This window comes from Macrobrachium rosenbergii, chromosome 16 (genome assembly GCF_040412425.1).
Source record: "Macrobrachium rosenbergii isolate ZJJX-2024 chromosome 16, ASM4041242v1, whole genome shotgun sequence".
Classification (NCBI taxonomy): domain Eukaryota; kingdom Metazoa; phylum Arthropoda; class Malacostraca; order Decapoda; family Palaemonidae; genus Macrobrachium; species Macrobrachium rosenbergii.
Genome location: NC_089756.1, coordinates 18,486,226 through 18,510,419, shown reverse-complemented (window position 1 = coordinate 18,510,419; position 24,194 = coordinate 18,486,226). Strand labels below are relative to the sequence as shown.

The following is a 24,194-nucleotide window of genomic DNA, read 5'->3' as shown; positions in this document are numbered from 1 at the left end:
TTAGGAAAAAATAATGACGAAGCCCAGATAAGTTACATTTACCTACGGATGTGATGGACAGGGCACGCTATCACATACAGTATATATCCAGCTGCCTCGGTCGATAGAATCTCATGACATCGACTTTGGACAGGGAAGCTCTATAATAATGTTAGATTATCATTCCTTCCTTCTGTCTGTCTGTCTCTCTCTCTCATTGTGACCCGTCTCTCTCTCTCTCTCTCTCTCTCTCTCTCTCTCTCTCTCTCTCTCTCTCATTGTCATCCAGTCACATCCTCAGTTAAATGGAATCATTCTTGTAACCAAACACCTGTGCTCTCCTTTCCCGGGTAAAATAAGTCGAGGAAATTCCTCGTTGTGGTTGATGTATCTATCTATTCAGTTATCAATTTACCTTTGTTGAGCAATTTTTAAAACAGCGAGGCATTTTCAACTGGATTTGATTATGATTTCATTGTATATTAATCATTCGCAGAATAAATTCACCTCATAATCGGTGAATGAAAGGATTCTAGGAGATTTTTTATATGAAAAAGCTAAAAATTTATCTACAAACTAGAAGAGGCAGTGACTTGGGCACAAACACAGACCCAAGAGATGATCCATAGTCTCACACACTCAACGTGAAGATCAGACCGTCGCCATATGTCTGTGTAAAGCACGATTTACGTAATAAACAAGCGACAGACGACAAACTGAAGACTTATGATGTAACAGCGACGATGAAATGATGAAATGTTGCATAACGAAATATTTCATAACGAAGAAAGCTGGAAACGAACAATGGAATGGTCTAGTTCCAATATTCGCCGTCATGTCAGCTCGCAGGCAACAACATTCGGCAGCGTTCTTTATGCCTTGGAAATGCAAAACCAAGCTCGAAAGTCAGCTTTCGGTGGATTTCTTCAAAGAGAGAAAGAGAGAGACCAGACACACCTACACTTTCTTCTGGTCAAGATCAGAAGATCGGAGTTGCCGGTTTCAAGTTACCAAACGCCGACGAAGCCGTTCTGCCAAAGCGAGTTTCAGGCTGTGGGTGACAAGGAGCGGGAGGAGAAAGTCGAGGAGCTCTGAATATATCTACATACCCCCACACCCCCTCCCTCTCCATAACCCCACCACACGATGGGGCATCCCCCCTTACCTGGAGAACCCCCATCCCTCTCTCCAGCATCTCCATGTTTAGTTCTCTTCATCCTCTCCCCTCCGCCCCCATCCAGGCTGGGTCCCAAACCCCCTTCCCCCCTTCTCAATCCTTCCGGCCTAAGAAGGTAAAGGTAACAGCACGGCCATTTTACAAGAGATGTTGAACAGTATAGATGAAATTAAATATAAAAGGGCGAGTAGGATGGATGAGGATGAGGGGGGTGAGTGTTAGGCGTATACCTATACTTTATAAATATCGCTGATACAGGAGAGAGCGTCAAGTCCAAATCTTGGGGGACGTTATGTACCGTACCAATATTAGATTAAGGTAATTTCATTCTGCATACTGATTTTTGGACTGAAGGAGGCTAACCCCGAGTTGGAAAACGTCAAGTCTTAACGTAAAAATTTTGTATATAACACATACACACATATATGTATGTGTGTGTGCGTAAGAGAGAGAGAGAGAGAGAGAGAGAGAGAGAGAGAGAGAGAAAGCAGTATATCCCACATCGCCATGAGAGATCTTTGAAAGTGCTTAACATGTATCAACGAAAGATCTCGGCAGAAGAAAAAAACACTAATTCTGGGTCTGGAGTAAACTGGTTTGTACGACGAAAAAATCACTGGCGATCATGCAAAAATGAGAGAGAGAGAGAGAGAGAGAGAGAGAGAGAGAGAGCAAAGCGTTCAAGAGCATAATTATGGTAACAACAGTAACACTGAAGAATTATGAAAACAAAAGTTGACCCAAGAACCGGACTGAAGTTTCTAGTTATACAAAACAAGATAAAAAAAAATCTGAAAGTAAACAAAATCTTCAAAGACGAATAACAACAGAATGAAATTGGCCCACGGGTTCCATTTCAATAGGGAACAAGCTTCCAAAATTAAAAGGAACATTATAGGACACTCGCAAAGGAGCAGGTGTAAGATGTGAAGGGCCACAAATGAAGGACTCCACTGACACACTCCTTATACGGCAGCCATGACTCACACGGCCATTATTCGGTCCCTACTTCGAAATGTGGCGAGAGGAGGAGGAGGAGGAGGAGGAGGAGGAGGAGGAGGAGGAGGAGGAGGAGGAGGAGGAGGAGGAGGAGGAAGAGGAGGAGGAGAAGGTGAAGGACAAAGGAGAAAATATGATAAAATGACGAGTTAACGATAGGAAAAATACGTGAGGAATTATATGTATCAGAATACATAAAGAGAGAAAAAAATTGGACCGGCCAGTGTGTTGCGAAGGGCTGAAGTTCATGGGTAAATTAGGAGAGACGATGAATAGTGCCATGTGAGAGAGAATGACCAAGTTCCAGTGCCATCTGAGAGAGAATGACCAAGTTCCAGTGCCATCTGAGAGAGAATGACTAAGTTACAGTGCCGTGTGAGAATGACCAAGTTACAGTGCCATGTGAGAGAGAATTACTAAGTTACAGTGCCATCTGAGAGAGAATTACTAAGTTACAGTACCATGTGAGAGAGAATTACTAAGTTACAGTGCCATCTGAGAGAGAATGACCAAGTTACAGTGCCATGTGAGAGAGAATGACCAAGTTACAGTGCCATCTGAGAGAGAATGACCAAGTTACAGTGCCATGTGAGAGAGAATGACCAAGTTACAGGCCATGTGAGACAGAATTACTAAGTTACAGTACCATGTGAGAGAGAATGACCAAGTTACACTGCCATGTGAGAGAGAATGACCAAGTCACAGTGCCATGTGAGAGAGAATGACCAAGTTACAGGCCATGTGAGAGAGTAATTGTGAGAGAGAATTACTAAGTTACAGTGCCATGTGAGAATGACCAAGTTACAGTGCCATCTGAGAGAGAATGACCAAGTTACAGTGCCATGTGAGAGAGAATGACCAAGTCACAGTGCCAAGTGAGAGAGAATGACCAAGTTACCGGCCATGTGAGAGAGTAATTGTAAGAGAGAATTACTAAGTTACAGTGCCATGAGAGACAGAATGACCAAGTCACAGTGCCATCTGGGAGAGAATGACCAAGTTACAGGCCATGTGAGAGAGAATTACTAAGTTACAGTGCCATGTGAGAGATTGACCAAGTTACAGTGCCATCTGAGAGAGAATGGACCGAGTTACAGTGCCATGTGAGATAGAATGACCAAGTTACAGTGCCATGTGAGAGAGAATGACTATGTTACAATGCCATGTGCGAGAGAATGATTCAGTTACAGATATATATGAAAGACATACAAAACAGTGCTAACATCAGTCAAAATTCTGAAAGAAAAAAGAAATTTATTGAACAGTACATTACGGAGGGGTGAATTTCGAGGGTAAATTGGAAAATACGATAAACGGTGCCACAAGAGAGAGAGTGTTACCAAGTGACAGACTAGGAGAGGGTTACTGAACAGTGCTATTTACGATACTTTGATTAAGGCAAGGAATCTATGGGCAGATAAAGACTGTATGGATAAATATGAGGTAGGCTTTATGATGAAAAAAAAAGATAAACTTTATGTATAGATTGGTGTCATATTGAAGTCAAGACAAAAACCAACAGATTATAGACGAATGGAATACCGTCATACGAAGCAATAAACCCAGGGATAAGAAAATAACAAGTTAAACGGTGACAAAAACGACACGTGGAATTGGTGGATAGACAGAATAATGCCAAGCGAATCGAGTATTCGTTGCATAGATCCCAGTGAGGGATTTATGGCGTCATATAAAAAAACTGCATAGATAAGGAAAAAGACTCACGGAAAGTTGCCAAACAATGGAGGCGAGAGAGAGAGAGAGAGAGAGAGAGAGAGAGAGAGAGAGAGAGAGAGAGAGAGAGAAGGGGAGAGGGAAGGGAAGGGGGAAGACAAGGGAGAAAGAATACAAGAAGCAGAAGAGGAGAAGGCTTGAGAAATTGGTGATTCACAGACGATGCCAAACATGATAATGAAAGACTGCATTCACTGGGGTAGCAAGACCTCAAAAGCACCAGGGGAAGGAAACTCAACGCAGCAACTGAGAGAGAGAGAGAGAGAGAGAGAGAGAGAGAGAGAGAGAGAGAGAGAGAGAGAGAGTTTGGGGGATAAAAGGCTCATTGAGAATATACCACCAGCATCACTGATAAAAATGGGTATATCGCAGTACATAACATCGTGTCTGTGCTGCTGCTGCTGCTCTCTCTCTCTCTCTCTCTCTCTCTCTCTCTCTCTCTGTTTGTGCATAACATGAGATCATCTGTTGGTGCTGTTCTGTCAGATCTGCATCTGCAGCTTCGGCGCCGATGCGCATGCGTGGTTCGTTTTGTCGTCTGGGTGTTTCAGCAGACTCTTCTTCTATCTGACCTTTGGAAAAATTTTGAAGGCTTTATTTTCTTAATGTAATGACTTTATCTTCACAGCTTAAAAAAGCACTCCTCGTTAGCAATGACATTTTTTATCATACAACTCCATTATTGCACTATTTATCTATAATTTAATAGATAGCTGTGAAGATCAGTTGAACCGATACCGTGTATATGTATATAATATATATATATATATATATATATATATATATATATATATATATATATATATATATATATATATATATATATATATAGATTCTTTCTCATATTGTTTTAGCTTTCTGTTGTTGCTATGTCCTTTAAATTTATATGCATATCCATATTTATATAAATTTATAATATAATATATATAATGTATATATGTATGAATGCCAATGTACACAGTCACACACACACACACACACATATATATATATACACGTGTGTCTGTGTGCGTATGTATATATACAGTATATACGAGTATAGTATGTTTATGTAAATGTGGATATGCATGTAAATCCAAAGACCATAGCAACAACAGCAGAACACAAGAACAATATGAGATAGGAATCCTTCGCGTGAATGATTCATCAACAAGAGACGAAGAGTCCCTAAGGATACGCGTTATCCTTTGCATGAAAAAAAATATAAGTGATTCAGCCTTTTAACTAAAATGGTCAGGGACACTGGGGCCATTTGACGGGATACTAGGAGGATGACAGAGAGGATGGGAGCAGAGGGGATTGGGGGGACGGGGGAGGTTGTAGGATGTGAGATACCAGAGAGAGAGAGAGAGAGAGAGAGAGAGAGAGAGAGAGAGAGTTAGTTCGCCAAAGAGAGAGAGAGAGAGAGAGAGAGAGAGAGAGAGAGCGGTGCCCATTGCCCGCTGGGGGTCCTCAGGAGGTGGTGTCGTAACCCACGACGCCGACACCTGCTACGTAATCCTTCGTCATGCATGACACGGACTGAAAGGATGTGAGGACATTTTCCCGGCGGTTTGAGGTCGAGTTTAATTTTGGAATGGCGTCATCTGGGATGCCCCAAAACTCCAAGGGGGTCCTTCCGAAAAGCGTTATGGACATTTGGCATCGCAACCGGGAGAAAGTGGTCGACCTGTTCGGTTTTTGCACAGTCAGGTGTCCTCCAAACGGGACCTGGTTGTCTCGCTGTTTGAAGTAAACAACGGCTGTTGTTATCATCATCAGTCAAGCTAACTTTTAAAACGCAAACAGGCTTATTTTGTAGTTTTATTGTACTTTTTCAACAACTGGTCAATCTTATGACTTTAAAGTACCGAGAAATAAGCAAGAATAGTATGAATGTTTTACCGAGGAATACATGCAACAATTTCTCATTAATAATAAAAGTGGAGCGATTTTAGGAAACAGCTCATTTCCGGAGTCGATGACTATAGGCGTTTTGATGCTATTTCATACAATTAAATTGGTCCACTAGACTATAATTTCTACACGGGATGTTATTTTTCTAAAGCAAAAATAAGGTTTGGTTACCAGCCGCGTTACAAAGACTTCGATTTTAAATATCGAGGATAAAGTCTTAACAGTCGAACTTATTATTGGAAGGAGATATTTCCACCATTTGTAGTGTGTGTGTGTGTGTGTGTGTGTGTGTGTGAGAGAGAGAGAGAGAGAGAGAGAGAGAGAGAGAGAGAGAGAGAGAGAGAGAGAGAGAGAGAGAGAGAGGAGTGGGACACGCCCATACAAATCACGATCTACAACAAAAGGAGAGAAAGAATGAGAGCCCTATAAATCACGATCTGTATAGAGAGAGAGAGAGAGAGAGAGAGAGAGAGAGAGAGAGAGAGAGAGAGAGAGAGAGAGAGAGAGAGAGAGAGAGAGGCCCATACAAATCAAAACCTGCTGCAAATGACAGGAAAAAAATATAGCCCCATTGATCACAGCCTACTGTAGAGAGAGAGAGAGAGAGAGAGAGAGAGAGAGAGAGAGAGAGAGAGAGAGAGAGAGCCATGCAATTCATGATCTACAGCAAATGAGATAGAAAGAGAGCCCATAAATTAGGATCTGTCACAAGTGAGAGAGAGAGAGAGAGAGAGAGAGAGAGAGAGAGAGAGAGAGAGAGAGAGAGAGAGCCACGAGTGATTCTGTCTCCTGTGAATGGCGGATCACCCATGGATGACGGGTCTGGGACGGACAACGCCTATAAGCAATGACGACTTTCACGAGAACCATGATGGCTTCACTGCTCGGAAAATTCAGGCAACGTCGCTCGCTTCTCCTGCAGCGTAAAGTCCTACAAGGTCCATGGAGTCCTGGACCAGGATTACTAGACCTCGACATAGTCGCAGGAAACGGCAAAACCCAAACACCTTGTTTCCTGCCTTTCCCAAATCCCACGTTACTAAACTCCGCCTCGCCCGTTCGGTATGTCACCGAAACCCTACACCTCCCCACCCCGTCCCCGTCTCGTCCTTTCCACCCCAAATAAACCTTGGTCACGTGACTCTGGAAGATGCCGATGAAATCGTTCGCTATGGTATTATGAGCTAAAAACTGGGCGGGAAAGTGTTATGGTATTATGATGTGGATAATGTCATTGTGCTGATAATGACTCTAAGTCATACATTATGACTGGGATGATGAAGAAAAGTGTTATAATATTATGAATTGGACAATGACGAATATCATAATAGTATAATATAGATAATACTGAGATAAAAACGGGGCGGGAAAGTGTTATGGTATTATGATGTGGATAATGTCATAATGCTGATAATGACTAAGTTACATTATGATTGGGATGATGAAGAAAAGTGTTATGATATTATGAATTGGACAATGACGAATATAATAATATAATATAGTATATAATATAGATAATACTGAGATGTGTTATAGAATTATATTCTGGATAAGGATAAAAATAAATTAATAAAATACCATCATTACTTTTATAAGAAAACCTCGCTACCTGAAAGAAGTCAGGAAAAAACTTCCGTTACTGCAGGAAGATAGGAACGGAGAGAAGTGAAGAAGTTTGAAGACTTCTTCTGTTACTGCAGCAGGAAGGGAGGACCTCCAGAAAGGAGTCGGAGCGAGAGACTTGCCAAGGAGGAAGCGGAGCATTATCAACAATAAAAAGAAAATTATGCGGGAGTTTAAAGCACTAAGAGGGGCGTTTACATGACGTCAGACGCGAGAGTAACACAAAAAAAAAGTAGAAAAAAATGTCTTAGCAGTACAGAATGTTTGAGAATAAAAAAAAAAAAGGGGGGGTTTTGCAGTAAAGGAGTATTTGAGAATAAAAAAAAAGCGTTTTTGCAGTAAAGGAATATTTGAGCATAAAAAAAAAATTTATTACAGATATTTACAGAATGTTTGAGAATAACGAAAAAAGAACGGGAAAGTTTTTGCAGTATAGAATGTATGAAAATAACACGAAAAAGTAAAAAAAAAAAAAAAAAAAAGCTTTACCAGTACAGAATGTTTGAGAATAACAAAAAAGTAAAAAAATAAAGTTTTAGCAGACGAGAATGTTCGCGAATAACAGAAAATAGAAAGTTTTTGTAATAAAGGAATGTTTACGCCATATTTCCTATATTTGACAACACGCAAAAAGCGGCGAAAATTGTTACGAAAGTTTTGGCAGTGTCCAGAGATATTTTAAATAAATGTACAAAATTCGAACAATACTTATTAGAAAGCCTTGGCATTGTTCAAGAATATTTCTCAGAATACATAAAAAATGTTTAAGCATTATTTATGAATTTTTTTAGTATGCGAAAAAATATTTTAAAATATCTATGAATTCTTTTAGCAAAACAAGCGCATATTTAAGAACATCATAAAAACACATGGAAAGATAAAAAAAAGATAGAAATGAAAAAACTAAGAAAATTTCCACAAGTATGATAATTTATGAATAAGTGATATTTGCTAGCATTCATTCACAAAATTCAGTCACGTTCAGGGGCAGATTTACGGCGGTCACGTTCAGCAGCAAGGGGTTGGCGCTGAAAATCACTACGTTCCAAGGTAAACGATTCGTTAACCATTCCTTCGCGCATGGCCGTTTCATAAGCACACGACTGAGGGATTCTATGTGAAAGTAAAGGAATGCAAAGTAACTTTATAGGTTATTAGTTCAACGCGTCTTTGTAGAATACGAGTGTACGAAAAAAAAAAGAAAGGTTCCGAACGTTTTATCGTCTTACAGAACGATCCTAATTCGCCTGTTTCTTGTAGGATGACTTTTCGACCACTGATTTGTCACGCCACTTATTTGTCACGCCACTTAATAAAAAGGGAAAACATGAAAGAATCAAGTAAATGATGTCTGGAAATAGCCAGTAGAAAGAAGGGAAATCTGAGAAAGAAAGAATACATAAATGTAAAGGATTTAGGACACGTGTGAGTCATCTCGTTAGGTTCGCAAGTGATCTCTCTTGAGTGTATAAACAAAAAACAGACACACATACACACATATATGTGTATATATCTGTGTGTGTGCGCGTCTATATGTCAATGAACATCAGATTAAGAAGATATATACACACGATAGATGTATGAAAACACGCACAGTAGCTGCTGTAGTTATACACAAGTATAAAATGCGAATACGAGTATAAGTGATTTAATATTTTTCTCTCTCTTTATTTTCATAAAGGCGGTAAAAAAGAAAGTTCTCTCTCTCTCTCTCTCTCTCTCTCTCTCTCTCTCTCTCTCTCTCTCTCTCTCTCTCTCTCTCATTTCACAAAGCTCGGTTGTACACGTTTATACTTTTGTTTGAAAGTTAGGCAACACATTCTCTCTCTTCCTATCTCGCTCTCTCTCCAAGCAAGTCATACAAGAATAGGTAATCTCTCTCTCTCTCTCTCTCTCTCTCTCTCTCTCTCTCTCTCTCTCCTAGCACGAATGCTTGAGCACCAACCACCCTTAGATAAGCACATACACATCAAACAACCTTCGGACTCTCGGAAAAAAAAACAAGTCACACAGTGTGACAGCCCTTGGACAAAAAAAAAAAAAAAAAAAAAAAAAAAAAAAAAAAACTCCATTCGGAACCTTTTTCCCAAACGTGATTATTACCCCTTTGTGTGGATGGCGAATAGAAAGTGAATGTGTCTCTCTTTTTATTCACACTATTTTTTCCCCCTTATTATTAATGCCTGACTTCGTCTAATGGCGGTAGTTGCGGTAGTTATGGAAGCGGTAGTTTTTAGGAGTGGTTGATGACTGGCTGTAGGTGTAATACTAGTGTGTAAAGAAAGCAGTAAAAGGAGTAATAACTGATGGTAAATGATGAAGGTGTAATACTCGCCGTATAAAGAAAGCAGTAAAAGGAGTATTGGCTGATGATGAATACTCAAGGTGTAATATTTGTCGCATAAAGGAAACACAGTAAAGGGGGGAATATTTAAGGTGTAATATTTTTCGCACGAAAAATATTACTAAGGGGGGAATATTGAAGGTGTAATACTTCTCGTATAAATAAATTAATAAAGGAAGTACTGATGAAGGTGTAATATTTGGCGCATAAAGAAAGCATTAAAGGGAGGAATACTGAAGGTGTAATATTTCTCACATAAAGAAACCAGTGAAGGGAGTAATACTGAAGGAGTAATATTCATTGTATACAGAAATCAGTCAAAGTGGTAATAACTCAAGAGAAATACATAAGGTGTAATATTCGTCGTATAAGGACTACAGCAACAGGAGTAATATCTGATGATAAATACTTAACGTGTAATACTCGTCGTATAAGGAACACAGTAACAGAAATAATAACAGTAAAAACTGAATGAGTAATACCTGTTGCACAAAGAAACAGTAAAAGGAGTAATATCGGAATCTGGAATATTCGTCGAATAAAGAACGTAAGAGTTATAACTCATAATAAATAATAACTCATAATATAAATACTAAAGGTGTAATATTTGTCAAAGAAAACATTAAAAGGAGTAACAGTGGAAATAAATACTGAATATATAACAGAAATTCCCCTAGAGGAACAACAGTATATTAATAATATTCATACTAAGCAATGGTAGTTCTTGGTGGTTTAAGGTGTAAAAAGGACTTTGCTGAGTCTTTCTGCACTGACACTATCTGTCCTAGCTTCCGGCCAGTCCGATTGCTAATAAAACTCGTGTTTGCTGATGCACTACACTAGCGGATCCCAAAAAATTTCATGGGGGCCCACCAATTTTCATAATATACATACTACCTATATAAATTTTTTTTCTCTCAATTATATTATTAGTGCCATAATAGATTTTTATTTTTTCCCATTTTTATATTTCTCATTTATGTTATTATCTAAATCTTCAATATTATTATTGTCATTATTTTTCATGGGGGCGGGGCACGTGCCCAGCGCCCTGGCCCCCAAAAAAAAAAAAAAAAAAAACCAAATGGATCCGCTAGTGATGCACTGTATATACATAAGTGGGGTTTCATGTGAGTTTTTCGGTTCATATTAAACAGGTGATAAACCTTTATTTTCTTCTTGAAGGAATATGTATATATATGTATATATGTATATATATATATATATATATATATATATATATATATATATATATATATGTGTATGCATAATGATGAAATATGTATAATTTGTGTCATGAATTTTTCTTACTGAAAAGAAACTTCACGCCATTGTTTCTTGACGATTTATGTAGGCTATGTATGTATGCAAGTATATTTTTCAAAAAAAAACTCATCATATGGATTCTGAATTGCAAGGAAAAGAATATAAAAACGTACGTTTTTAAACTGATGAATAGAATACACAGAACGTAGTAAATATACTTCGTAATCTGTTGCGAACACAGATTCATAGAATACATGCCCGCACACAGAAGGCTGCATCAATGTGTCTAATTAGCTTAGATTATTATTATTATCATTATTATTATTATTATTATTATTATTATTATTATTATTATTATTATTATCATTATTATTATTATGTTCATGGGGAAACACCGAACTCCTTCACTGATATGTCCGTTTAAAGATTTAACAAATTATTATTATTATTATTATGTTCATGGTGAAACACCGAATTCCTTTACTGACCTGTCCGTTTAAAGATTAAAAAACTAATCCCAGTTCATCTCCAGTACCTTCTTCACACATATTCAATTTGATAAGCGGGAACATCAAGTTAGACCAAATGCATGTGTATGTAAAATAGGGCAAATTAGCATCTCTTAATGTAGGAATAGCAATTAGCATTAAACAAGGTCGACAAACCAATTCAGAGCAAAGAAACAGCAAGTCACAAGAAGTTGTATCTCATTTTACCACCATAACACAAGCAAACAAACAAACAAACACAAACCACAGTCTCCCCCACCCAGAATAAAAAAAAAATGACCCCAGGCCATTTGATTTCTTCCACCATCCAAAAATAGTAAATATAAATAGATTGTTAGATAGATAGACAGATAGAAAGACAGGCAGGTAGGTAGATAGATAGATAGAGAGATAGATAGACAGATGAACCAGGATATCAACTTCCATATTGTCCCTCCAAAAAATTAGGGAACTGAAAAACTATTTCCTAGGGCATTCTGGTCCTAGAATCCTTCCTCCACCCAGAGAAAAATAAATAAGACACAAAATAACATCTCTTGATATTTTATCTTCCACTAAAAAAAGAGGAGGGGAGGGCACACACTACCATATTCTGGTACTCCCCCTCCCCCTATATAAAAATAAAAACACGAAAAATAAAATAACACACTGTTTTGATTTAAAACATCACTAGTGACCCATGTACCTCATCGCAAGACCCTACTAATAAGGAGACTCCAATCTTTTTCTCCTTACGGTCAAGGTGTCCCCGCCCCTCGATGCCCAGTTGTGGTCATGGAAGAGCCCCTGGTCAAAACTTTTGCTTTTCATCTCTCTCTCTCTCTCTCTCTCTCTCTCTCTCTCTCTATATATATATATATATATATATATATATATATATATATATATATATATATATATATATATATATATACACTGTATATATATATTTATATATATAATATATACACACATTTATATATATAATATATATATATATAACTGGATCAACTCTCTCTCTCTCTCTCTCTCTCTCTCTCTCTCTCTCTCTCTCTCTCTCTCTCTCTCTCTCTCTCTCTCTCGGGGATCGACATTAAATGCAGCTTTTGCGTAATTTCTAATTTTTCATAATAATTTTCCATGCTATAATTGAAAATTACATTTTAAGGATTTACTACTGATCACAATAATTACAGTAATTTTTCTAAACCCGTCTACGCCCTGATTTCGATTCATCGCCGTCAACTGACTGCCAGATACGTAATTCAATGCTTAAGTTATAGGAGACTCAATGATTTTTTTCATTAAAAGGCCCTAAATCCCTTTCTCCTTCCGAGTATGTATCTCATGTATTCAGTATAAACCTTTAGAAACAAGCCAATATTCAAATATAAACCAATATCCATAAATTAACTTCAAGTCTTGCCTAGGCTGATGGTATATAGTAATTAACACGATACATTAACAGTCTGTTTAATAGTCTGTCGAAAGAAGAAGAAGAAGAAGAAGAAGAAGAAGAAGAAGAAGAAGAAGAAGAAGAAGAAGAAGAAGAAAGAGGAAACAAGCAACAATAGTAAAAGTTCCGAGGATAATTTTATGAGTGGCGGAACTAAGTCTATTTTCTTCATCGGCCGGTCTCATCCCATTGTTGCGGACAGAGTCCCCGGATGACTGATGTCTTCAATGGACTGTATTGTTAGGCTCGCTGAGATCGGCTTACGGGATTACAGGCCGCATACATGATTACAGACACCAGTGCAAAAGCAAGACGCCTTTGTAATATTATATAAATATATATATATATATATATATATATATATATATATATATATATATATACATATATATATATATATATATATATTATATATATATATATATATATATATATATATATATATATATATATATAAATATATTCATACATTTATACATATATTCAAATATATATATATATATATATATATATATATATATATATATATATATATATATATATATATATATATATATATACATACATACAAATAAATAAATATATATATTACACATTTCATTACAGATCATAACAACATGGCAACGGGACAAAGAATCTCCAAAAATACATCACTTAATATCTATACAAACTACGGGGCTAAAAAACACTTCAGCGAGAGAATCCTTCAAAACACCTCCTACGAGAATCCTTCCAACGACCGAATTTCTCGTCTAGAGCACCAAGAGTCGTCCCTCCCTTCCCTCCCCAAAAATTCTCCGAGGCATTTCCTTTGATATCATCGCTATTTTTAGCCTGAAGATAGAACCGCTTCCATACCAGTATTGCTACAGCTGACGCTTAGTTAATGATTTTCAAGTGTAACGGCCACAAATGTGTTGCTGAAATGTTGTTTGGGTGCGTTTTCCGCGTTGGCTTTCGTTATTGTATTTGTTGTTCGGCTGTTTCGCTGTTTTTCTTTGGAGTCTAGAGGGATGTTGAGGTGAAAATGAAAAGACAAGAAACAGATAAGAAAAAGAAAGTAAAAAAGAACATACTTTTTCAAAAATGGATCAAAGAAGAAATACCAGTAGGGAACGAAGTTAGTTTGCCGAGGCGCCGTTGCAAATACAAAGCCTCAACCCCGCAACTAAGTGCAACAATTTGCATGGAACCCTCCCAGTGACAGGAACTGAACGCTCAATTAACAACTGCATAACCCGTCACACTTTATTTGTTGTACGTTAGTCGTAGCATGCTCTTCAAGGTATCTAAACCCAGAAAAAAACTACGACTTGCAGACACGCATCTGACACAGAGAAAGCTCTTTCTCTTATCTGTCAGTAAAACGAATAGACACCGGCGTCCCAGAAGCAGCGATGCCACCTCTATGCCCTGAGCGACCTCAAGAAATGTGGCAGCGCTTCCGTACACCTTATGTTTATCAATCACTCTCTGGTTCCCATTCGCAAAGACACAGGCTTGTGGAACACGAATTACATTGCAGGGGCGTTCTGCCCTTTAAACATGGGCGGGTAACCGCAACGCGGACATCCCCCGAGGGACCGTAAACATGCCAGGGATATTTTGACAGGTGTATCCAGTAGCCCTTCGGCGACGTTCATCATGGCATGATTTCTATGGCTCAGGTCCTGCCTCCCTCGTTTATCATTTTCTATAAAAGACGACATATAGAAAACGAGAGGCAAGAACGGAGTTTGCCTCTGAAACATTCGTCCTCGAATATATTGAAGTTAATGAAAACAACGACTGAATCGGCGTCAGAGAGTGAATGTTTGTTGTTCTGTCCTAGATTCTGGGAACGTGTGCTCATTCTACAAATGATTAAGCATTGCACATTTTATTTTTTTTATTATGCATTTCTCATTCTTGTGAACAATAACACCCACTGCAAATGTACCATGAAAGCTGCGGTGCATTCAGAAGAGAGAGAGAGAGAGAGAGAGAGAGAGAGAGAGAGAGAGAGAGAGAGAGAGAGAGAGAGAGAGAGGGAGGTTGGAGGAGGCCAGATTCATGCAAAGTGGAAAACTTTATCGCAAGACTAAATTGAAGTGGGCGTCATTTCAATGCCGCAACGACATCTCGGCGAACGTTGAGCCATACCCCTATCATTCCCTGCCCCGATACCCATCTCGATCGAGGTTTTTTAAAGTTAACTCTTATTAAAGCCATGGAGTAGGAGAAGTGGTTCAAAGGGGAAGTCGAGAAGGAAGTTCTACCACTTTCACCTTGTAGCGCCCTTGGTTGGGGGCAGGCTAGTCTCTCTCTCTCTCTCTCTCTCTATGCCCGGTAAGACTCAGCGTGCCCGGCCTTACCATCACCACTTTACCTACCCAGCTCCTTAAGTCAAGCATCCCCCACCCCCCATTTCCCCCCCCCCCTCATGTGCCTCCATCTGCGATAGCTTGAATCCTTTCTCCCTCCCACAAAATTTTTACTTATTTATTTATTGTTTATCTACTTACTCATAACTTTTTGCATGGCATCTATCCCGTCATTCGTTCCATAACATACTAACCAATGCAAGTCATTTACCGCAACTCTAATTGAATAATTACGAGGAGTTAGCTGAAGGGAGATGACGCAATATGCAGAAATAAATGTCAGTTTACAAGTGGATAGACAACTAAAAAATATAATATTTAATCATGTTCTGCCTGTAGCACTTCTCATTTACAATTCCTGTAACTACCTACCACCAGAATTATTTCAATAATGACTGGGAACGTAAGAAATGAGAAGAATTTGGTCTGAGTCAAGCGACTTCTTGAAAGACTTCAATGGACGGCCATGACATCGGAAATACACGGTGCATTAATGTGGTTTAAAACGTATGACGGATTCCCAAATGCTTCAGAACGACTTAAACGACTGTGTCGGTTTCAGTGGCAATCAGGGTGTGTTTAAAAGTCGCAAGCAGAGTGGAGATTTTATTCTTTCTGGGGTCTCAGATAGAGATAGTCTCTTTAATCTTAAAAATAGAAGAATAGAAGGAAAATGTAACGCCTGTCATTTACACAGTTCCGAACTAGTTTTCAAGAAGGACCCGAGTAACAAAAAGAAAGATAATGATGATAACGATACAAAATCAATAAAATATTCGTTTCGTAAGTCCGAACTGACCCGCGGACTCTGACTGAGAATCTGACACCTCAGAACTGCTTTCTAAAAAGCGCGACGACCAGAGAAAAATGAAAGTAAGATGGCGAGAGGTGGTGGGCGCAATGAATTGTGGGCGTGAGGCTCTCGTTCGGGCACCAGGTTAACTTGTACAGACAGCGTTGGCGTTGGTGATAGGGCCTGACGCCCAAATAAGGACCCCGCCCCCCTTCTTTACCCCAGTCGGGCACTCACCGGGGGCCGCGACACCTACGTTTAATGGTGAACCTTGTGCCCCCGGCCCGGCCTACGAGGAGTTGGGTGCGAAGTGAGAGGACAACCGAACGTAATATTTAAACTAACAAAGGTTCAAGAGCAAAATCAGGTTAATTACGCCCCGGAACAAAAGCATTTGACGAAAATGTCACTCAGAAATCAAGACGAAAGCACGGCCCTGAAAGTAATACACAGCCAAATTCGAGTACTTACCCGCATGTGCAGATTTGGCAAATACATTTCTCCTCTTTGACAGCCTGCTTTTTCTGAGGTGGGGTCTGTCCCTTGGTGGGACTCTTCTTCCTCTTGTCTTCCACGACCATGGTTGATGATGATGATGATGTGTTCGGCGTTCGCTTCTCTCGGGAGGAGTCGGGGCTTTTTTTCACTTTAGTCCAACACAGCTCAGGTGGAGTCAGCACTAAGTTTGGAGGCACAGGGGAATCGCAAGAGCCAGGTACCACACGTCTGTACGCGGCACCCTCCTGCTCAGACTGGCTCTCCTTCGCGCCGGCTGCTGATGTCGCGGAGTCCCGTGTGGGCTCGACGGCTGAGACTGGGATGGGTGGAGGAGAGTCCCTGAGGATACTGCTTCTACTACTGGTTGTGACGCCTTCGGGGCGATCATTCAATCCTTCAGCATTCGATTTACCTGCGGGGAGAGAGACAGAGAAGAGAATCAGAGTCAATACAAGGCTCACACCTGTACCGGTGACGACATTATTCCCACACCTGTGGCCTTTATTTCGTGCAGATAAATTCCTGACAACTGTGTCGTTGAAGTCACCTGCGCTCGAGGCGGGCGACGCAAAGCCCTGGCTTGCATTCCGCAAGCAAGCGAATTCTGCAACATTGCAAGCGCCCACCCTGCAGCACGCACTTTCTGATCTTTTTACGATAAATGTCAAGGCGATTGGACTGTGTTTTGGAAAAGTTTCACGTTATAGTTTGGCGAATGTCCGCTCCACGTACGTATCAAAATGTATGATGTATGAAGGTAACAGAACGGGGTGAAAGAGAATGCCTGATGCATTTTGGGGTAGTTATGTATTATGCATACATGCGCTGCCCACTTGCCTAATGCATATTAAAGATCTCGGCAAGGTTTACGAACAAAGCAAACTTGCATAAGAGCCGAGGCTGCAAGCAATAATAATGACAATAACATAACACACAAGCATAACAAAACTACAAGGATACCCGTACGATGCCCATACCCATACCCTACAACAACAACAACAACAACAACAACAAAAACTTCACTCAGTCCACACTCCAGGTCACGCAGCTAATGAAAACAACCGCAAAAATGTTTGTCTTTTTTGCCTTTTTTATAGTTTTAGTTTTAAACTTCGCATATGCATGCACGATTCTCTTTAACCATCACAACCGGAACATCTGAGCGCATAATGTGAGGATGTGAAGCTCATTTTCCCCCCACGCTATGTACTGTACAGGCACTTTTAGAAAGCAGAATGCCACACGAGTGTGTGGCTGGCAGTGTCATTATCATAGTCCAAATTCTATCTAGGTTAAAGGAAGTTTGAATTACTGAGAATGAAGGAATACTAATGACACTGAAGGAATGATGATTAATGAGAAGGAAGGAGGAGTAATGAGGGAGAAGGATGATTAATGAGAAGGAGGAGTAATGAGGGGAAAGGATGATTGATGAGAAGGAAGGATGAGTAATGAGGGAGAAGGATGATTAATGAGAAGGAAGGATGAGTAATGAGGGAGAAGGATGATTAATGAGAAGGAAGAAGGAGTACTGAGGGAGAAAGATGATTAATGAGAAGGAAGAAGGAGTGCTGAGGGAGAATGATGGTTAATGAGAAGGGAGAAGGAGTAATGAGGGAGAAGGGTGATTAATGAGAAAAAAGGAGTAATGAGGGAGAAGGGTGATTAATGAGAAAGAAGGAGTAATGAGGGAGAAGGGTGATTAATGAGAAGGAAAGAGGAGTACTGCGGAGAAGGATGATTAATAATAACGAAGGAAAGGTAATGAGGGAGAAGGATGATTAATGAGAAAGAAGGAGTAATGAGGGAGAAGGACGATTAATGAGGAGGAAGGAGGAGTAATGCGGGAGAAGGGTGATTAATGAGAAAGGAGGAGGAGTAATGAGGGAGAAGGATGATTAATGGGATGGAAGGAAGAGTAATGAGGGGGAAGGATGATTAATGAGAAGGAAGGACGATTATTGACAGTTAAAATGGATGAAGGAAGATTTCTGATGTAAGGAAATGATGATTAATGAAAATTGAGGAACATTAATGAGGAAATAAAAGAAGGATTATTAATGAAAATGAAGGAAGATTAATCTTAATAGCAGACTGCACGAATGATGACTAAAGAGAATGAAAGAAGATTAATGAAAAACTGAGGGAATAATGATTAAAGGGAACAAAGGATGATTAATGAATGACTGACGGAAAGTTGAATAAAGAGAATGGAGGAAGATTAATGAGAAATGGTAGGGATGAAGATTAAAGAGAATGAAGGACTTTTATAACGGAATGAGGGAATGGCGATTAATGAGAATGAAGGAATGATGATTAGAGAGAATGAAGGGTGATTAATGACAGATTGAAGGACAGCTGGTTAAAAGAGAATGAGATTATGAGAGATTGAAAGAATGAAGATAAAAGACAATGAAGGAAGATTAATGACTGATTGAAGGACTGATGAATAATGAGAATGAAGAAACATTAATAACTGATAAAAGGAACGATGATTAATGAGAATGAGGGGAGATTAACGACAGATTGAAGGAATGAAGAGTAAAGAGAATGAAAGAAGATTAATGAAAAATTGAAGGCTTGGTGATTAACGAGAATTAAGGAAGATTAATGACAGAATAAAAGAAGAATGATTAATGAGAATGAACGAAGACTAATGACAGATTAAAAGAAGGTTAATAAAAGAGAATGAAGAAAAATTAGTCTTAGAATGAAAGGACTTTGATTACAAGGAATGAAGGAGAAATAAAGAAACAACAAATGAAGGTTAATGGGAGATAGTGAAGGGAGACTAATCAACGAAAGTGAGGGAAGGTTAATGAGATAATTAAAGGTGGTTAATGACAGAGAATGAAGGGAGGTTAATTAAACTGGAAGAAAGCCAACTAGGGAAGATTAGTAAAGAATTTAAAACGGATAAAAATAAAGTAATTTAATTATGTATCTATGAACTTCATTTTCCTTTTTAGAAACGGGTGCAGAATGACCATCGGTCCTTTAATGATTATACATATATATATATATATATATATATATATATATATATATATATATATATATATATATATATATATGTGTGTGTGTGTGTGTGTGTGTGTGTGTGTGTGTGTGTGACGTCATTTTGTCTACTAAGAACAAGAGAGGCACAGAAAGCGAATGTAAGCAACGTAACCAAGCATAACAACTTATCCTTTAAGAATCACTGAACATGACTCTTACGATACGACAGTGGAAATAAACATAACGAGAAACAACATATGACACGCCTAGGATCCTCTCTCTCTCTCTCTCTCTCTCTCTCTCTCTCTCTCTCTCTCTCTCTCTCTACACACACACACACACACAAACACACACACACGCACAAACAAAGCTAGTAAACAGCAGGTGAAACAATGTTTCATGTGATGATGATGATGACAATGATACTACTCACTTATCAATATCATTATTACAATAATGTTAAATAATCAACACAATAACACATTTAAATAGCAGTGCTGTTCAGATCTATCTGTACAATAATTTCACAATTGCAGAATGAGGATTACCTCGTCCAGGCCTTATTCCTTGTGGATTTGGATATTACTTGTATCAGTTATTAAAATAATGGAGAGAGAGAGAGAGAGAGAGAGAGAGAGAGAGAGAGAGAGAGAGAGAATCTAAGTCTTATAAGATATATATATATATATATATATATATATTTATATGAAGGATATTACTAAAAGACCTTGTCTCCCTAAAAATACAATTAGTGATGAAGTTCTACAAATGTCAAACATAAACAGCTCGGATATTACTCAACCCAAATTCTTTGTAAAGGACAAGCTACCTAGAATGACGGGTACGTAATTGGTATTTTGAGCAGCACTTGAAGGTCAGAGGACTGTGTGTCTGGTCTGCGATATTCGAACTTATTTACTTATTCATTTATTTTTCTCAGACATTTTCCCAACCTTCTCGCGCGTATTTAACAGTAATTCTGTGATGCTTTATCGTACGTCTGGTAGTGATTGTTGGAAGTCACTACGGTACGACGACTTCTGCAACTGCAATTTTCTTATTCATACATTTTTCAGACAATGTTAATTTATGGAAATATTCGCGCATAATCCATCATGAACTGAATCATAATAAATCTGTCATCACATGACAGCGAGGATGATAGAACCTTAGTTGAGAGAATACCGGTGCATCACCCACCCAAGCAACCTCTGCCTAAAAACGAACGCACCCGCCCACGCATCCTAACCACATCCAGGACGAAGAAACTATATTTTCATGCTGTAACTACGTCTCATGACCCGATCACATTCAGGGGTTGTTAATAAACACATTCATTCATTACGCATGCATAAACATTCTTATTTTACTTTTGCATTTTGTTATGCACACCTGTAACCGTGTTGTGAAGTTTTGCAACCGTGCGAGTCACAGGTAGGGAGGTCTGGATTCCAGATTCCGCTTATTGCAACTATCATAACTCACCTCCGAAGCAGTTACCACAATAACTCCAGCGATAAACATGCAAAAGGAGTCTTTCAGTTTCTTGTCTCCTTCTCAGCGGGTCTCGTAAACAAAAAGGAAGTGAATAATAACCTTTAATTAAAACTGCTAGCAAAGTCAGTGCCCGTTTTATGGCAACAGTGCTTTTGTGGTTCTCAACGTTGTTGTAGGACACGGTACTTAATCGCAAATTTCTTTCGTATAATTGAGATCATCTCACCAGAATCCCAACGCAAGAGTCATGCAGGATGTCTAAGTATACATAGGATTTGACGAATCCGACCGGAAATCCACCATATCTTCATCAAAAACAACTGAAACCCCCAAATCCGGCGAAAATTATCGTACAAGAAGGGACGATAGTAAACCATGACGTCATCCTTCACTTGATCTCGCTTCATGATTCAACAATGACGTCAGACTAGACAAGGTATAAGCTCCAGCGTTGTTGGGGAAGTGGGCGTTCAAAATCGAGGTGGTACGTGGGCGTGGATGTAGGTGGGCTGTAGGCACTGATCTGATCCTCACTCTGTGTCCTCTTTTGGGCGTTCGGACGCCCATTTTTGGTAATCTCCAAAATGACTCGTGCTTTATGCATGGTCGACCCACCCTGATGTTTGTTTATTGTCGAACTTTTCAGTGATGTACCACATTGTCTTCGTATACTGTGATGAGTTTGGAAGTGTTTGGACTCTCTCTCTCTCTCTCTCTCTCTCTCTCTCTCTCTCTCTCTCTCTCTCTCTCCTTAGATGCCTTGAATTTGATGGTACAAGCTCTCCCTTCGTACAGGAATAATGGACGAATGCTACTCTAAAATGTGAATATATAATCCTTATTAAAAATCTACGGTAAGAAAGCGTTTTTATTTTTATTCTCCTAAGTGATAATATATAAGAAAGGTAATGCAGCATTTATAAACAATTTAAATTGCTGGAATTAATTACGGATATTGCGAACAATGAAAGATAGTCCTATGATCATTATATCAACTCTAATATATATTTAATATATAAAGACAATATTGAGGACAACAGGATATCAAAAACTTGTTTACCTAGGTATTACAAGATTGTATGTGGGCACTGAAAGCAGTATTCTTTTTTGTAAATATTCCATGCGGTCTTCTGAAATCATTTAAAAGGCCGAAGTCATTGTTTACGTGCTTAAAACACGCGGCATCTAACCGGCAATATTTTCATCTTCTAATTAAAAAAAAAGAACTCCGTATCTTTTTTCGAACAATTCTATAAAGTCAGATTCTTCTTTTCCGAAATTCGGACAAAACAAAAGGTCTTTCATTTCTAGAACTCTAAAAAGACCTCAGATCTTTATTTCAAAATTCTGGAAAGTCATATTTTTTCATTTCCAGAGCTCTGGAAGTACTCGGATTTTCTCTTTTACAGGATTTTGGAGAGATTTGTTTTTTTCTTTTCCAGAATCCTGAAAAGAACTTCATTTTTCTATTCAAGCATTTCCCTTACAGGAATCTGGAAAGACTTTAATTTTTCTTTTCCGGAGTTCTGGAACGCCCTTATCTTGCTTTTCCAGAATTCTTAGAAGATATGCGTTTATCTTTTCCAGAGTTCTGATGAAACTATAGAACATCCTTTTCTAGAATTCCGTCATGCCACTGGATGTATCTTATTCAAAATTATGTAAGTACTTTAATCCTTTCGTTTTCAAGATTCAGCCTTTTTTCTGAAATACTGAAGGGGCCTTGAAACTCGCTTCTACATAATACTGGAAAGGCCTTCAAAGTTCCTTTTACAGAGATCTGGTAAAATTGTAGATCTTTATTCTCCATAATTCTCCGTAGGATAAAACATGGTAAACCAATCTTTGGCAAAACAAGACTTTTTCATTATGCTGAAGACGATCGATCAAAAACAGAAATAAAAAAAAAATCTGATAAATTTCTCAGTACGGCCGAATTTTTCGAATTTCGTCTACGTAACGAATCGTAACGGCTTCTAGAATGACGTCACAAACGTGGGACGTGTTTCTTATACGCGTGGAGGTTCCTTAAAGGGTGGAAGGAAGTAGTATCTGTCCTACACGAAATGGTGAAAGAAAGCTTTCCAGAGTGACGTCATCGTTCTGGGATGTAGTTCATGGATAAGGAAGCGTGTGTAGGGGCTGGAAGTCTTCCAGTCTGGCAGGACCCGGGAGGGTCTGGATTCTTCTCGACAACAAACCAGCAACTTGCAACCCTCTGGATTAGGTTTTGGGCGGAGGAGGACAGAGGGAAGATTAAGGAGAAGGAGAGGATGAAGGTGGATGAGTCATACGTGGAGCGTAATGTTGCTTTCTTTAGTAGGAGTAAAGTCTTCGGACGCAAAGTATGACATGCAATTTTCGACTTCTTCTTCTTCTTTCTCTAAATCTTTTGCCACTTCTATGTGGGGTCGATGTTTCTGACAGCTTTCCTCCATCTGGCTCGGTCAAACAGATCGTCCTCTGACAATTATTGTTTCTCTCAAGTCTTCTCTAACTACATCCATCCACCTTCGCTTCTTAGGTCTTCCTCTTGCTCTCCCACCAGGCAATTTTCGACTACTAGTTTAAAAGAGTACGATACGAAAAACGTTTCAGAGAACCATTCAAGTTCAATTATAAAAAATACAAAAAGCATAAAATCATAGGTGTTAACTGTTGGGAAATGATTATAGTAAGGGTGAAGTCTTTGGACTGAAACTATTACTTGCAATTTTCGACTATTGGTGATAGTATAAGTTATACTGGCTTAAAATAATATCATTGAGATATGCAATCTTACTGAATGATGCAAATATAAAAAAATATAAAATCCTTGGTGATTATTGTTGGCAAAATGAGTAAAGTCTTGGGACCCAAGCTGTTACATACAATTTTTTTACCACTAGTGACCATAGAAATTATGTTGGTTTTAAAATAAGACTATCCAAAACACGCCTAGATAAGCATTCATGTTTAATGATACAAATTGAAATAAATATTAAGTCATAGGTGATAATTATTGCGAAACGAATAAAATTTTTAGGACCCAAACTATACATGTAACTTTTTCCCTACTGGTGGTAATAGTTATATCTAGTT

At 38.7% G+C, this 24,194-nt stretch overlaps 1 protein-coding gene across 6 annotated transcripts in view; it reads right to left on the bottom strand.

Annotated features, from left to right (window-relative positions):
• Positions 1-24,194, bottom strand: part of LOC136847153 (uncharacterized) — a 176,018-nt gene that overhangs the window by 72,226 nt on the left and 79,598 nt on the right. For 4 of the 6 annotated variants that reach the window (XM_067118553.1, XM_067118552.1, XM_067118550.1 and 1 more), the window contains exon 2: positions 16,590-17,028. In XM_067118553.1, the coding sequence (XP_066974654.1) occupies positions 16,590-16,699 (110 nt within the window). In that variant the 5' untranslated portion in view covers positions 16,700-17,028. Of the gene's footprint in view, positions 1-16,589; positions 17,029-17,163; positions 17,274-24,194 lie in introns of those variants that run through there. The other 2 variants (XM_067118554.1, XM_067118556.1) reach the window with 2 other exon arrangements.